Below are 13,006 nucleotides of genomic sequence, written 5' to 3' on the forward strand. Positions count from 1 at the left end.
CTAAAGCTAAGTGACCCTTCTGGGTTTAGCACTTCACTAGTATGATGATAAAGCTAAGCAAGTTAGGATAATATTACAGGCAATTCTAGTTATGAAAGTAGTGCTGGTGTGGTCTAGGCATCTAGTCTATTTTTTTTTAATGGCATACACTTATACTGAAGGACTCTTGATCTAAAGCAGCACTAAAACTACCCGGAGGGGCTCTTTCTTGATCCAAGGAATTGGACCTACCCTCCCTTGAATCAAACTTTATTGCCTCAAATTCCCCAATGTTTTGTAGAGCCCCTATGGGTTTAGCACAACCATTACTAAATAATGGGGATACCCAAATTTTAGTACATATATTTTGGCCCTAGTCAGTTTAGAGTTTTCATTGATTATAATAATAGTACATATTTTGGAATATGCAGTAATAATGTCCTCCCTTTTCTTGGGTCAAACGTAATTGCCTCACATTCTTGAGGAATACATTTAGTGCATCCCCATAATACAATAATCTAGTCTATGTTTAGTGTCTACACTGGAGGTGCAGGAATATGCTAGGCATCTAGTCTGTACTCATTGTCTACAGTAGACGTGACTGGAGGTGCAGAAGTTAAGCATATAGTCTGTATTCAGTGCCTACATTAGACATGACTGGAGGTGCAGGAGTGAGCTGGGTATCTAGTCTATGTTGGGTGCCTACTCAGGGCATGACTGGAGGTGCAGGAGCTAGGCATCTAGGCTATGTTGAGTGCCTACACTAGATATAACTCGTACCTCCGCCCGCTGTCACTTGCGTTCCACTGGAACCAGATTTGTGTGTTAGTTAACACCACTTCAACACTGTATCTTGTAAAGTTTTTGAAAATAAATTATGCTTGTGCTTACAATGACCTGTAACTAAAGAGCAAAAATTAAAAGAAAACAAACTATGCGTAACAATAAACGTCAGTCTATGAGTCTGTATTGAAGGTAGAAGAGCAAGAAGATACACGTATTATCTTAGGAAAAACTAATGACACATCTGGCAATTTCAGTGATGATTGGTCTTGACATCCAGGCTGGAGGTTTTGTATGTATAAGTTACGGGTTTCGAGCGCTCCCCACGAATGTGCTGTGAAGTGTATAGGTGAGGGAGGTTGACGATATAGTTTCTTTGGCAGGAATACCAGATGGCTTCGGCCCTACCTTTAGTTGACTCTTTTCAAGAAGAAATAATTCAAGAACAGTCAGTTTGATATCAAAGGCTAATGCTGACAGGCGATACAGAATGCCAAAAAATGGAATCGAGTAACGCTCAAACGTGTGGTGAATGATACAACTTATAAAAGTGCTGAGTGTTAAATCGTCTCATTCTAATCTAGATTACATGCTGGATTATGTGGATGTGGGATGGAGATTTCGTGCGGGCTAAGAAGGGAATTAGGCTGACACTATGAGGCGCTCTTAATGTCTGGTTCCCGGCGAGGAAAGCGCCGTCTGATTCTCTCCAACTGCCATAGTGTGCTGGGTCCATAATTGTGGATTGTGTCAGCACCACTGGAAGGGGCATCATTAAGGTTAGGTAGAGAAGATTTAGTTAGGCTTTCCAGTCTGTTAAAAGTTAGTGAGGTAGTTGGGGTTACGCCTTCTGAAAGTAGGCGGATTCTATCTGGCACTGTAGAGTACCTTCTGGTGCCAGTCGAGTAAGTGCTCAAGGTAAAATTGCTGATTCTCCATCCGCTGTCACTATAGTCACTAGTCGGTGGGTTACTACTGTGAGGACTATGGGAAATGCTGCCGAGAGTGCCTTCGTAACTATTAGTCACTGCACTAGGTCTCACCAGGATGGGTGGGTAGCTAATAACATCGTCTTTAATAAAGTAATCTCTTCTGGAATCGCTAAATTTCCTGGCAAGATTAGCATAATCACCGTCATATATTGCACCACTTCCATTAGTACCGCCGTCATTGTTAACAGAATAAAAAAGCGAAAAGTCAGAAGAATCAAAATCGCCTGTGACATCAGTCCATGTAAGCGAAGGATCGAGTGGAACAGTGTAAGGACCAGCACAGGGGTTAATAGTGTCGAAAGTATTTCCCAGTGTGGAGTACGAGAGGGTACATGGTTGTAACACTGGAGGTGTGGTGATAAGGGCTGTGACTGGCCATTGAGAGGACTGGGAGGCTGAGGGCGGGTTGATGAAGGCTGTAGGTGGCCAATAAATTGGCTGGGAGACTGGGACTGGCTTGTATGAGAGGCGGGAGACTGGAAGTTGACTGATGTTTGTTGTGGCTGGCCAGTAAGATGGGGTAGTTGAGGGTAGTTTTGGTGAGGTAGCAGGTGCAGTTGTCACAGGTGCATCTATCCAGAACAGTTCACTAGTAGATGGACGGTGTGCAAAGCTTGGGCCTGTGGGTAGCGGTCCGTATGTAGTGCTGAAGACTGTGGATGGTGGTCTGTATGTAGTAGTACTGGGGATTGTGGCTGGTGGTCTATATGTGGTACTGAAGATTGTAAGTGGTGGTCTGTATGTAGTATTAAAAATTGTGGCTGGTGGTCTGTATGTAGTGCTGAAGACTGTAGGTGGTGGTCTGTATGTAGTACTGGGGATTGTGGGTGGTGGAATGTATGTAGTACTGGGGATTGTGGGTGGTGGAATGTATGTAGTACTGGAGACTGTGGGTGGTAGTCTGTATGTAGTGCTGAAGATTGTGGGTGGTGGTCTGTATGTAGTGCTGAAGATTGTGGGTGGTGGTCTGTATGTAGTGCTGGGGATTGTGGGTGGTGGTCTGTATGTAGTACTGGGGATTGTGGGTGGTGGTCTGTATGTAGTGCTGAAGATTGTGGGTGGTGGTCTGTATGTAGTGCTGGGGATTGTGGGTGGTGGTCTGTATGTAGTACTGAAGATTGTGGGTGGTGGTCTGTATGTAGTGCTGGGGATTGTGGGTGGTGGTCTGTATGTAGTACTGGGGATTGTGGGTGGTGGTCTGTATGTAGTGCTGAAGATTGTGGGTGGTGGTCTGTATGTAGTGCTGAAGATTGTGGGTGGTGGTCTGTATGTAGTGCTGAAGATTGTGGGTGGTGATCTGTATGTAGTATTGGGGACTGTAGGTGGTGGTCTGTATGTAGTCCTGGGGATTGTGGGCGGTGGTCTGTATGTGGTACTGGGGACTGTAGGTGGTGGTCTGTATGTAGTGCTGAGGATTGTGGGCGGTGGTCTGTATGCAGTACTGGGGATTGTGGCTGGTGGTCTGTATGTAGGGTTGAAAATTGTGGGTGGTGGTCTGTATGTAGGGCTGAAGATTGTGGGTGGTGGTCTGTATGTAGTGCTGGGGATTGTGGGCGGTGGTCTGTATGTGGTACTGGGGATTGTAGGTGGTGGTCTGTATGTAGTGCTGAGGATTGTGGGCGGTGGTCTGTATGTAGGGTTGAAGATTGTGGGTGGTGGTCTGTATGTAGGGCTGAAGATTGTGGGTGGTGGTCTGTATGTAGTGCTGGGGACTGTGGGCGGTGGTCTGTATGTAGGGTTGAAGATTGTGGGTGGTGGTCTGTATGTAGGGCTGAAGATTGTGGGTGGTGGTCTGTATGTAGTGCTGGGGATTGTGGGCGGTGGTCTGTATGTGGTACTGGGGATTGTAGGTGGTGGTCTGCATGTAGTGCTGGGGATAGTGGCTGGTGGTCTGTATGTAGGGCTGAAGATTGTGGGTGGTGGTCTGTATGTAGGGCTGAAGATTGTGGGTGGTGGTCTGTATGTAGTACTGGGGACTGTGGGTGGTGGTCTGTATATAGTACTGGGGATTGTAGGTGGTGGTCTGTATGTAGTGCTGGGGATTGTGGGCGGTGGTCTGTATGTAGTACTGGGGATTGTGACTGGTGGTCTGTGTGGAGTGCTGAAGATTGTGGCTGGTGGTCTGTATGTAGTACTGGAGAATGTGGGTGGTGATCTGTATGTAGGGCTGAAGATTGTGAGCGGTGGTATGTATGTAGTGCTGGGGATTGTGGGCTGTGGTCTGTATGTGGGGCTGAAGATTGTGGGAGGTGATCTGTATGTAGTGCTGAAGATTGCGGCTGGTGGTCTGTATGTAGGGCCGAAGATTGTGGGTGGTGGTCTGTATGTAGTGCTGGGGATTGTGGGCTGTGGTCTGTATATAGGGCTGAAGAATGTGGCTGGTGGTCTGTATGTAGGGCTGAAGATTGTGGCTGGTGGTCTGTATGTAGTACTGGGGATTGTGGGTGGTGGTCTGTATGTAGTGCTGAAGATTGTAGGTGGTGGTCTGTATGTAGTGCTGAGGACATGTGTATTGACATCTAGACCACTGCTGTTCACCATAAAAATACCTGGATGTTTCTTGTCACGTGTATAATCTGTCGTGTGTTCCAAGGGGCGGACGTTCACATAAGACGGGACAGTCTGGTATGGAGACGAGAGCCAGCCTTGAAAAGAGTGAGAGATGTAGGCATTGTTTACGCTCAGGTCCCTGTCACCTGTCAAGGGTTCATTATAGACTGGAAGGGACTGGGAAATGATGAATCCGGATGGGGGTGTCGGGGCCAGAATCGGCACCGTCAGGGAACTAATGTTGTTAAAAGGGTGGTAGAGCGCACCTGATGGGTCGTAAGAAACGTAGCTGGATGCCTCTGAACCACTGTCAGAACCAGTCGGGAAACCCTGAGGTCCAGTCGGGGCATGGCGGGGTGCAGTCGGGGCAGGATGATGTTCAGTCGGTGCAGAATGATGTCCGGTCGGTACAGGATGATGTCCAGTCGGTGCAGGAAGACTTCCAGTCGGGCTGTCATATCCACCGCCAATTATAATGTCATTAGGTTTGGGAGCACCATAGGCGTCTGGAAGTTCCCGGGTACCTGTGGGTCCTCCATGGTGATGCCCTCCGGTGGTGTCCCCGAAAGGTGCTGCATAGCCGGTAGGTGGAGCTCCATAGCTGTCTTGGGGAGGGAGAGGAGGAGGGCCATAACTTGGTGGGGGAGGGCCATAGCTTGGTGGTGGAGGGGGTGGACCGTAGCTTGGAGGAGGAGGACCATAACTTGGAGGAGGAGGACCATAACTTGGAGGAGGAGGGCCATATACTGGTTCTGTGAAAAAAAAAGAGTAATGATAAGTGTTACAGACTGTCGACTGTAACAATATTTAAAAATAAAATTATTAATTTCAGTTTTAATTTCCGGCTAGGAATTGACCTCCCTACCAGTGTGACGAGAGCCGCGAGTGTCACCACTCGGCTACGGTAGTCGGCATCACGGCAAGTAAGTTTATTTAGGCACATGTACACTTAAAGTACAATGATCATACTTAGTGTAAATTATCTAGGATAACCCCCAAAAAGTCAAAATGACTTATCTCCATTGGAGTCCTTGTAATATCTTACTTAAACCTTAAAAGTTAAAACAGTTAAGTAAATCAACTGTGTGAAAAGTTACTTTAGTAGATAAGTGAGTTTATTGAGGTACGGGTACACATAAATACAGTTACATAAATTATCATACATAGCAGCATATGTGTAGATTACCTAGGATAACCCAAAAAGTCAAAGTGACTTATTTAGACACCTGGACCGGGATCCATACTGGCAAATCAAATAGAATAGAATAGAATGCCTTATTTCCGTTGGAGTCCTTGTAATATCTTATTTAAACCTTAAAATTTAAAACAGTTAAATGTAACAATTTCAACGTGCTTTAAGAAAACAAAACGAAAAGAGCCAATGGTCGTACCAGGGGCTGGAGCGCTGCCCTTTCCTTTATTGAACTTGTCCTTAAAATGCTTGAGAACAGTGCCCATCGCCCGGGTCTGCAAGGATTTCATCTTCTTGTCGAGTGTGCCAAAGGCGCTGACCACAGTATCAAGGGCACCCTTGAGTTTCTTGCCAGCGGCATCCTTAGTCTCCTTGAAGAAGCTAAAGTCGGGTAAGGGTAGAAAACCCTGCAAGAGAAACATATTCCTTCAGGTGGGTGGTGACTTTCATGTTAGTGAAAAACTCTTGATGCAAGACAGATGGAGCTATCCTCCCTCTCCTTGCATCAAGCCTGATTATATCCTGTTATCCAGGTGCTGTGTGATCCCAACGGGTTTAGCGTTTCCCCATGAATAATAATAATAATAATAATAATAATAATAATAATAATAATAATAATAATAATAACTATTTACCAAGGAAGCAGAGCATATACATCTAAGTTAAAGAATGAGACACTTGTGCAACATTTAGGAATCTTTATTGAGGAAACGTTTCCCCAAGCAGTGGCTTTATCAGTCCAATACAAAGAATAACGGTGAAAGTAGATGAATTGGAGGTGTTCAGTCCACGAACATTGATTGATGGACTGAACACATCTACTCCAGGCTGAGGGACTGATTACCTCCAACTCCTCCTTATCATTCACTATTCTTCAGTGTATTGGACTGAAGAAGCCTCTGGCTGGCGAAACGTTTCCTCAATAAAGATAACCAAATGTTGCACAAGTGTCTCATTCTTAAATTTGTCAATTTTCTAAACCATTACATCTCATATATGTGATGTAGATAAAAACCTCAGGTGTATATATATACATATATATATATATATATATATATATATATATATATATATATATATATATTTTTTTTTTATTATCACACCGGCCGATTCCCACCAAGGCAGGGTGGCCCGAAAAAGAAAAACTTTCACCATCATTCACTCCATCACTGTCTTGCCAGAAGGGTGCTTTACACTACAGTTTTTAAACTGCAACATTAACACCCCTCCTTCAGAGTGCAGGCACTGTACTTCCCATCTCCAGGACTCAAGTCCGGCCTGCCGGTTTCCCTGAATCCCTTCATAAATGTTACTTTGCTCACACTCCAACAGCACGTCAAGTATTAAAAACCATTTGTCTCCATTCACTCCTATCAAACACGCTCACGCATGCCTGCTGGAAGTCCAAGCCCCTCGCACACAAAACCTCCTTTACCCCCTCCCTCCAACCCTTCCTAGGCCGACCCCTACCCCGCCTTCCTTCCACTACAGACTGATACACTCTTGAAGTCATTCTGTTTCGCTCCATTCTCTCTACATGTCCGAACCACCTCAACAACCCTTCCTCAGCCCTCTGGACAACAGTTTTGGTAATCCCGCACCTCCTCCTAACTTCCAAACTACGAATTCTCTGCATTATATTCACACCACACATTGCCCTCAGACATGACATCTCCACTGCCTCCAGCCTTCTCCTCGCTGCAACATTCATCACCCACGCTTCACACCCATATAAGAGCGTTGGTAAAACTATACTCTCATACATTCCCCTCTTTGCCTCCAAGGACAAAGTTCTTTGTCTCCACAGACTCCTAAGTGCACCACTCACTCTTTTTCCCTCATCAATTCTATGATTCACCTCATCTTTCATAGACCCATCCGCTGACACGTCCACTCCCAAATATCTGAATACGTTCACCTCCTCCATACTCTCTCCCTCCAATCTGATATTCAATCTTTCATCACCTAATCTTTTTGTTATCCTCATAACCTTACTCTTTCCTGTATTCACCTTTAATTTTCTTCTTTTGCACACCCTACCAAATTCATCCACCAATCTCTGCAACTTCTCTTCAGAATCTCCCAAGAGCACAGTGTCATCGGCAAAGAGCAGCTGTGACAACTCCCACTTTGTGTGTGATTCTTTATCTTTTAACTCCACGCCTCTTGCCAAGACCCTCGCATTTACTTCTCTTACAACCCCATCTATAAATATATTAAACAACCACGGTGACATCACACATCCTTGTCTAAGGCCTACTTTTACTGGGAAAAAATTTCCCTCTTTCCTACATACTCTAACTTGAGCCTCACTATCCTCGTAAAAACTCTTCACTGCTTTCAGTAACCTACCTCCTACACCATACACTTGCAACATCTGCCACATTGCCCCCCTATCCACCCTGTCATACGCCTTTTCCAAATCCATAAATGCCACAAAGACCTCTTTAGCCTTATCTAAATACTGTTCACTTATATGTTTCACTGTAAACACCTGGTCCACACACCCCCTACCTTTCCTAAAGCCTCCTTGTTCATCTGCTATCCTATTCTCCGTCTTACTCTTAATTCTTTCAATTATAACTCTACCATACACTTTACCAGGTACACTCAACAGACTTATCCCCCTATAATTTTTGCACTCTCTTTTATCCCCTTTGCCTTTATACAAAGGAACTATGCATGCTCTCTGCCAATCCCTAGGTACCTTACCCTCTTCCATACATTTATTAAATAATTGCACCAACCACTCCAAAACTATATCCCCACCTGCTTTTAACATTTCTATCTTTATCCCATCAATCCCGGCTGCCTTACCCCCTTTCATTTTACCTACTGCCTCACGAACTTCCCCCACACTCACAACTGGCTCTTCCTCACTCCTACAAGATGTTATTCCTCCTTGCCCTATACACGAAATCACAGCTTCCCTATCTTCATCAACATTTAACAATTCCTCAAAATATTCCTTCCATCTTCCCAATACCTCTACCTCTCCATTTAATAACTCTCCTCTCCTATTTTTAACTGACAAATCCATTTGTTCTCTAGGCTTTCTTAACTTGTTAATCTCACTCCAAAACTTTTTCTTATTTTCAACAAAATTTGTTGATAACATCTCACCCACTCTCTCATTTGCTCTCTTTTTACATTGCTTCACCACTCTCTTAACTTCTCTCTTTTTCTCCATATACTCTTCCCTCCTTGCATCACTTCTACTTTGTAAAAACTTCTCATATGCTAACTTTTTCTCCCTTACTACTCTCTTTACATCATCATTCCACCAATCGCTCCTCTTCCCTCCTGCACCCACTTTCCTGTAACCACAAACTTCTGCTGAACACTCTAACACTACATTTTTAAACCTACCCCATACCTCTTCGACCCCATTGCCTATGCTCTCATTAGCCCATCTATCCTCCAATAGCTGTTTATATCTTACCCTAACTGCCTCCTCTTTTAGTTTATAAACCTTCACCTCTCTCTTCCCTGATGCTTCTATTCTCCTTGTATCCCATCTACCTTTTACTCTCAGTGTAGCTACAACTAGAAAGTGATCTGATATATCTGTGGCCCCTCTATAAACATGTACATCCTGAAGTCTACTCAACAGTCTTTTATCTACCAATACATAATCCAACAAACTACTGTCATTTCGCCCTACATCATATCGTGTATACTTATTTATCCTCTTTTTCTTAAAATATGTATTACCTATAACTAAACCCCTTTCTATACAAAGTTCAATCAAAGGGCTCCCATTATCATTTACACCTGGCACCCCAAACTTACCTACCACACCCTCTCTAAAAGTTTCTCCTACTTTAGCATTCAAGTCCCCTACCACAATTACTCTCTCACTTGGTTCAAAGGCTCCTATATATGTATATATATATATATATATATATATATATATATATATATATATATATATATATATATATATACCTGAGGTTTATATACCCGAGGTTCTCTCCCTCTCCCTTCCCCGTCCGGCCAAATTAGGAAGAAAACGGAAAAGTAAATCTTCTTGATTCGCCGGTATTCTCCCGGCCCGGGCCTTTTCCAAGTGGTGGCCCGGCCTTGTCTCCCTGTCTCAGGAGTGTCTCAGACTATTGTCTACCATGAGAGGAGGTACAAGTACCTCCTCAACGGTGAGACCAACTGTCCACCGCCCTCACAGGGCTTGTAAGGAGAAGCTAGGTCTCTCTGGTCTGCCATCCCCGCCCCGGGGGGGGGGGGGACTAAGGGGAATAGCAGACCTGTGAGCTGCAAGCTCGGGCTCTGGCACCTACCCTGCCCTAGAAGGGCTGGGCATGGTGTCGATGGAAAAGCAAAGTCAGTACGAGTAGGTATACCAATGTCCTATTTTAGGATTGAAAAAAAAATCCCTGGTTAGCATGTAATTTCAGGTGAAGTTGCTCTTAAAGAAGAACAAAAGTCAATCAAAAAAATTTTTTTTTCAAAAGACTAAAAACCATAATTTGTAAAAAAAAAAAAAAAAATATCCACGACACGTACAGCAAGGAGTGAAAACTACAGAAGACATTTTTTTGTCTGTCCTGGACCATTTTGAAGCCTATCGTGACGTGATAATGATCCAGAACAGACCCGAAAAACGTCATCCAAAGTTGTGTTTAAAGCTTACCAAGCCACCTTTGCCGCCTTTGCCGCCTTTGCCTCCGCTTTCAATGGGTTCTCTTATAATAATGACCGGAGGGCCATATTGGGGTGGTGGTGGGCCATACTGGGCTGGTGGTGGCCCATACTGTGCTGGTGGAGGAGCTGGTGGTGGACCGTACTGAGCTGGTGGTGGCCCATACTCGGCTGGTGGAGGAACTGGTGGTGGGCCATACTGATCTGGTGGTGGTGCATACTGGTCTGGTGGTGGTCCTCCATGGTCGTGGTGATGGTGACCAGCACCATCTGCCATAGTGCGGCCACTCAGGGCCAGCAGCAGCAACAATACACACATCTGCATGAGATAAAACTTTATTGAATCCAGGAAAATCCAAATAAAGATAAGAAGTGTAATATGGTTGTATTGAGGACAAACTGTAAGTTGCGACCGCCAGCATTCACTTAACACAGATGTTAAGTGAATGAGGCGAGTCTATCAATATGCAGGTACCTATTTACTGTTAGGGCTAAACCACAGGTTGTGACTCACAACAGTCTATTAACACACATGTGCCTATTTAATGCTAGGTAAACAGAGGACAACAGGTTTAAGGAGACTTCCCTCTGCGTCTCACCTCACGACAGAATGAACCTGGTTCACTCCAGTTAAGAGCCCGACACTACTGTGAGTTTGCATTCGTCTGTTGCTATTCACCTATTTGTGGTATTAGAAATAGTTTTGCCAGCTTCTAAAGTGGCCGTTACTGGGCTCACTGTCTCCTAACTTAGTGGGCCCTATCATACCTGTTCTTGAAGATATCTATAGAACCTGCTCTCTACCAGTCTGTTGTCCAGGTCATTCCATTTCCTAACTACTCCGAGGGCTAAAGAGATGTTTCCTGATATACCCGAAACTTTCCAATGTAACCTAGTGTACAAGTTTTCCGCCCTTCGAACAACCTGTCCCTGTCCATTCAATCAATTCCTCTTGAGTATGTTTTATGTCATTATCATGTTTCCCGTGATCCTTCTGTCATCTAATGCCATCATCCCTCCCAGTTTTCCCTAGAAACTCTTTTTAAAGGGGATCCTTGGTGATAGTAAAGGGCTCTTGATCCAAAGAGAAATTAAGCTATCCTCCCCATTCTTTGATCAATCTTTTACCTCCCCTCCGAGATTACCTTCAAGAGGTTAGAAATGATATGTGTGCTAGAAGATATTTCCTTGAAATATCTTCTGGTACACGTATCGTTTTGTTCTATTAAAGGCTCAGGGCTAATGAAAATTAAGCTAAGGTGCAAAGTTGTAAGTTTAACATTATGTAAAAGTATTTTATAATCAGTATAAGTGTTTTATAGTAAGCATAAGTGTTTGATAAAAGGTATAAATGTTTTATAATCAGTAAAAGTGTTATAATAAGTGTTTTATAATCAGTACAAGTGTGTTATAATAAGTGTTTTATAATCAGTATAAGTGTGTTATAATAAGTGTTTTATTATCAGTAAAAGTGTGTTATAATAAGTGTTTTATAATCAGTATAAGTGTGTTATAATAAGTGTTTTATAATCAGTATAAGTGTGTTATAATAAGTGTTTTATAATCAGTATAAGTGTGTTATAATAAGTGTTTTATAATCAGTATAAGTGTGTTATAATAAGGGAAAGAACTCGCAAATATCCTTCTAGTGGACCCATTATGTACCTCTGTAATCTTCTGACTATCACTCACACCATGGGTATGTCGTGCATAATAAAAAGATATCAAACTAAAACTAAACGATATCAGATATCAGGAAGTCTAGTACAGTTTGGACTTTACTACTAAATGTCTTAAATAACCACGTTGAACACACGTTGAATAAACATGTTGGTGGGGGTACGATTGGCATGTCAACATCTCGGGCTGTTTTCGTATGCAAGTCCTGACACTCGTAGCTTTCTAGTTTCTCTAGAATGTTGCTGATTTGTGGATCAGAAATTCTTCAGAGCATCGCAAGAATCTCTATTAATAATATACTCACACAGTTTCAAAACAAGCACGAGGAGAGTTGAATGATAGCTCTAGGCCTTTCACGTTGAAATCAACACATCATCAGGACCTTGCAATGTTGCAGAAAAGAGGAGGAGGTCCGAGCAAATGCGATCACAGTAAGCGCCTTTCGAAAGGCCTAGAGCTACCATTCAACTCCCCCCGTGGTTGTTTTGCATCTTGTATCGCTTGTTTGCGATTTTTGCATAATACTCACACAGTTATATTCAGAGTTATTCTTTCACAGTTGTGTTAGCGGGAGTAGATTCAGCTCTTGGCCCCGCCTCTTAAATTCAAAATTGACTGGTCTTCACTTTCTCTTAGCCTGTTGGTACCTATCACATCTACTCAAAACTATTCACGTCATCTTAGTGAAGAATCTCAGTAGCAACAATCAGCCTTTATTGACAGAGAATCACACACAGTTTAGAAGGTAAAACACGAAGAAAAATCGAAGGGCTGTCACAACACAAAATAATGACTCCCGGAGAGCCAAACATAAGGTTTATACAACCCCTCACCAAACAACAGGATGATTTAGGAGAGACTACAAAAACAAGTGGCAACAACACATACTGGAAATAGTGTTGAGAGAGAAAAAGAACCACAGATAAATACATTATTTTAGCAGATTTTAAACCACAGGAAAACTGGGGTCAGGGTAAGAACAGATAGGGTAAAAGCCAAGTGTATATATATATATATATATATATATATATATATATATATATATATATATATATATATATATATATATATATATATATATATATATATGCATATATATATATAAATGTGTGTGTGCGTGTGTAAAACAATAATGTGACATATAATTCCAGTTAGCCAAATGAAAGTTAAGGGG

The 13,006-nt window shown here is 43.0% G+C and overlaps 2 protein-coding genes across 3 annotated transcripts in view; both read right to left on the bottom strand.

The window, feature by feature from the left end:
• The window catches only part of LOC128695142 (uncharacterized), a 58,316-nt gene that overhangs the window by 3,989 nt on the left and 41,321 nt on the right, over positions 1 to 13,006 (bottom strand). Inside the window, exons 2-4 of one of the 2 annotated variants that reach the window (XM_053785597.2) lie at positions 10,145 to 10,471; positions 5,696 to 5,903; positions 4,829 to 5,056 (exon numbers count right to left, since the gene is read on the bottom strand). In XM_053785597.2, coding sequence (XP_053641572.1) covers positions 4,829 to 5,056; positions 5,696 to 5,903; positions 10,145 to 10,471 — 763 coding nt within the window. Of the gene's footprint in view, positions 1 to 4,570; positions 5,057 to 5,695; positions 5,904 to 10,144; positions 10,472 to 13,006 lie in introns of both variants that reach the window. The other variant, XM_053785596.2, reaches the window with a different exon arrangement.
• LOC138853629 (uncharacterized) lies at positions 1,416 to 4,564 on the bottom strand. Its single transcript, XM_070091529.1, has one exon. The coding sequence runs from the start codon at positions 4,293 to 4,295 to the stop codon at positions 1,416 to 1,418; it is 2,880 nt and encodes a 959-aa protein (XP_069947630.1). The 5' UTR covers positions 4,296 to 4,564.

This window comes from Cherax quadricarinatus, chromosome 35 (assembly GCF_038502225.1).
Source record: "Cherax quadricarinatus isolate ZL_2023a chromosome 35, ASM3850222v1, whole genome shotgun sequence".
Taxonomy (NCBI): Eukaryota; Metazoa; Arthropoda; class Malacostraca; order Decapoda; family Parastacidae; genus Cherax; species Cherax quadricarinatus.

Excerpts from the sequence above, each read along its gene's own strand:
- LOC138853629 (XM_070091529.1), bottom strand. The coding sequence starts at position 4,295 with ATGGTGAACAGCAGTGGTCTAGATGTCAATACACATGTCCTCAGCACT.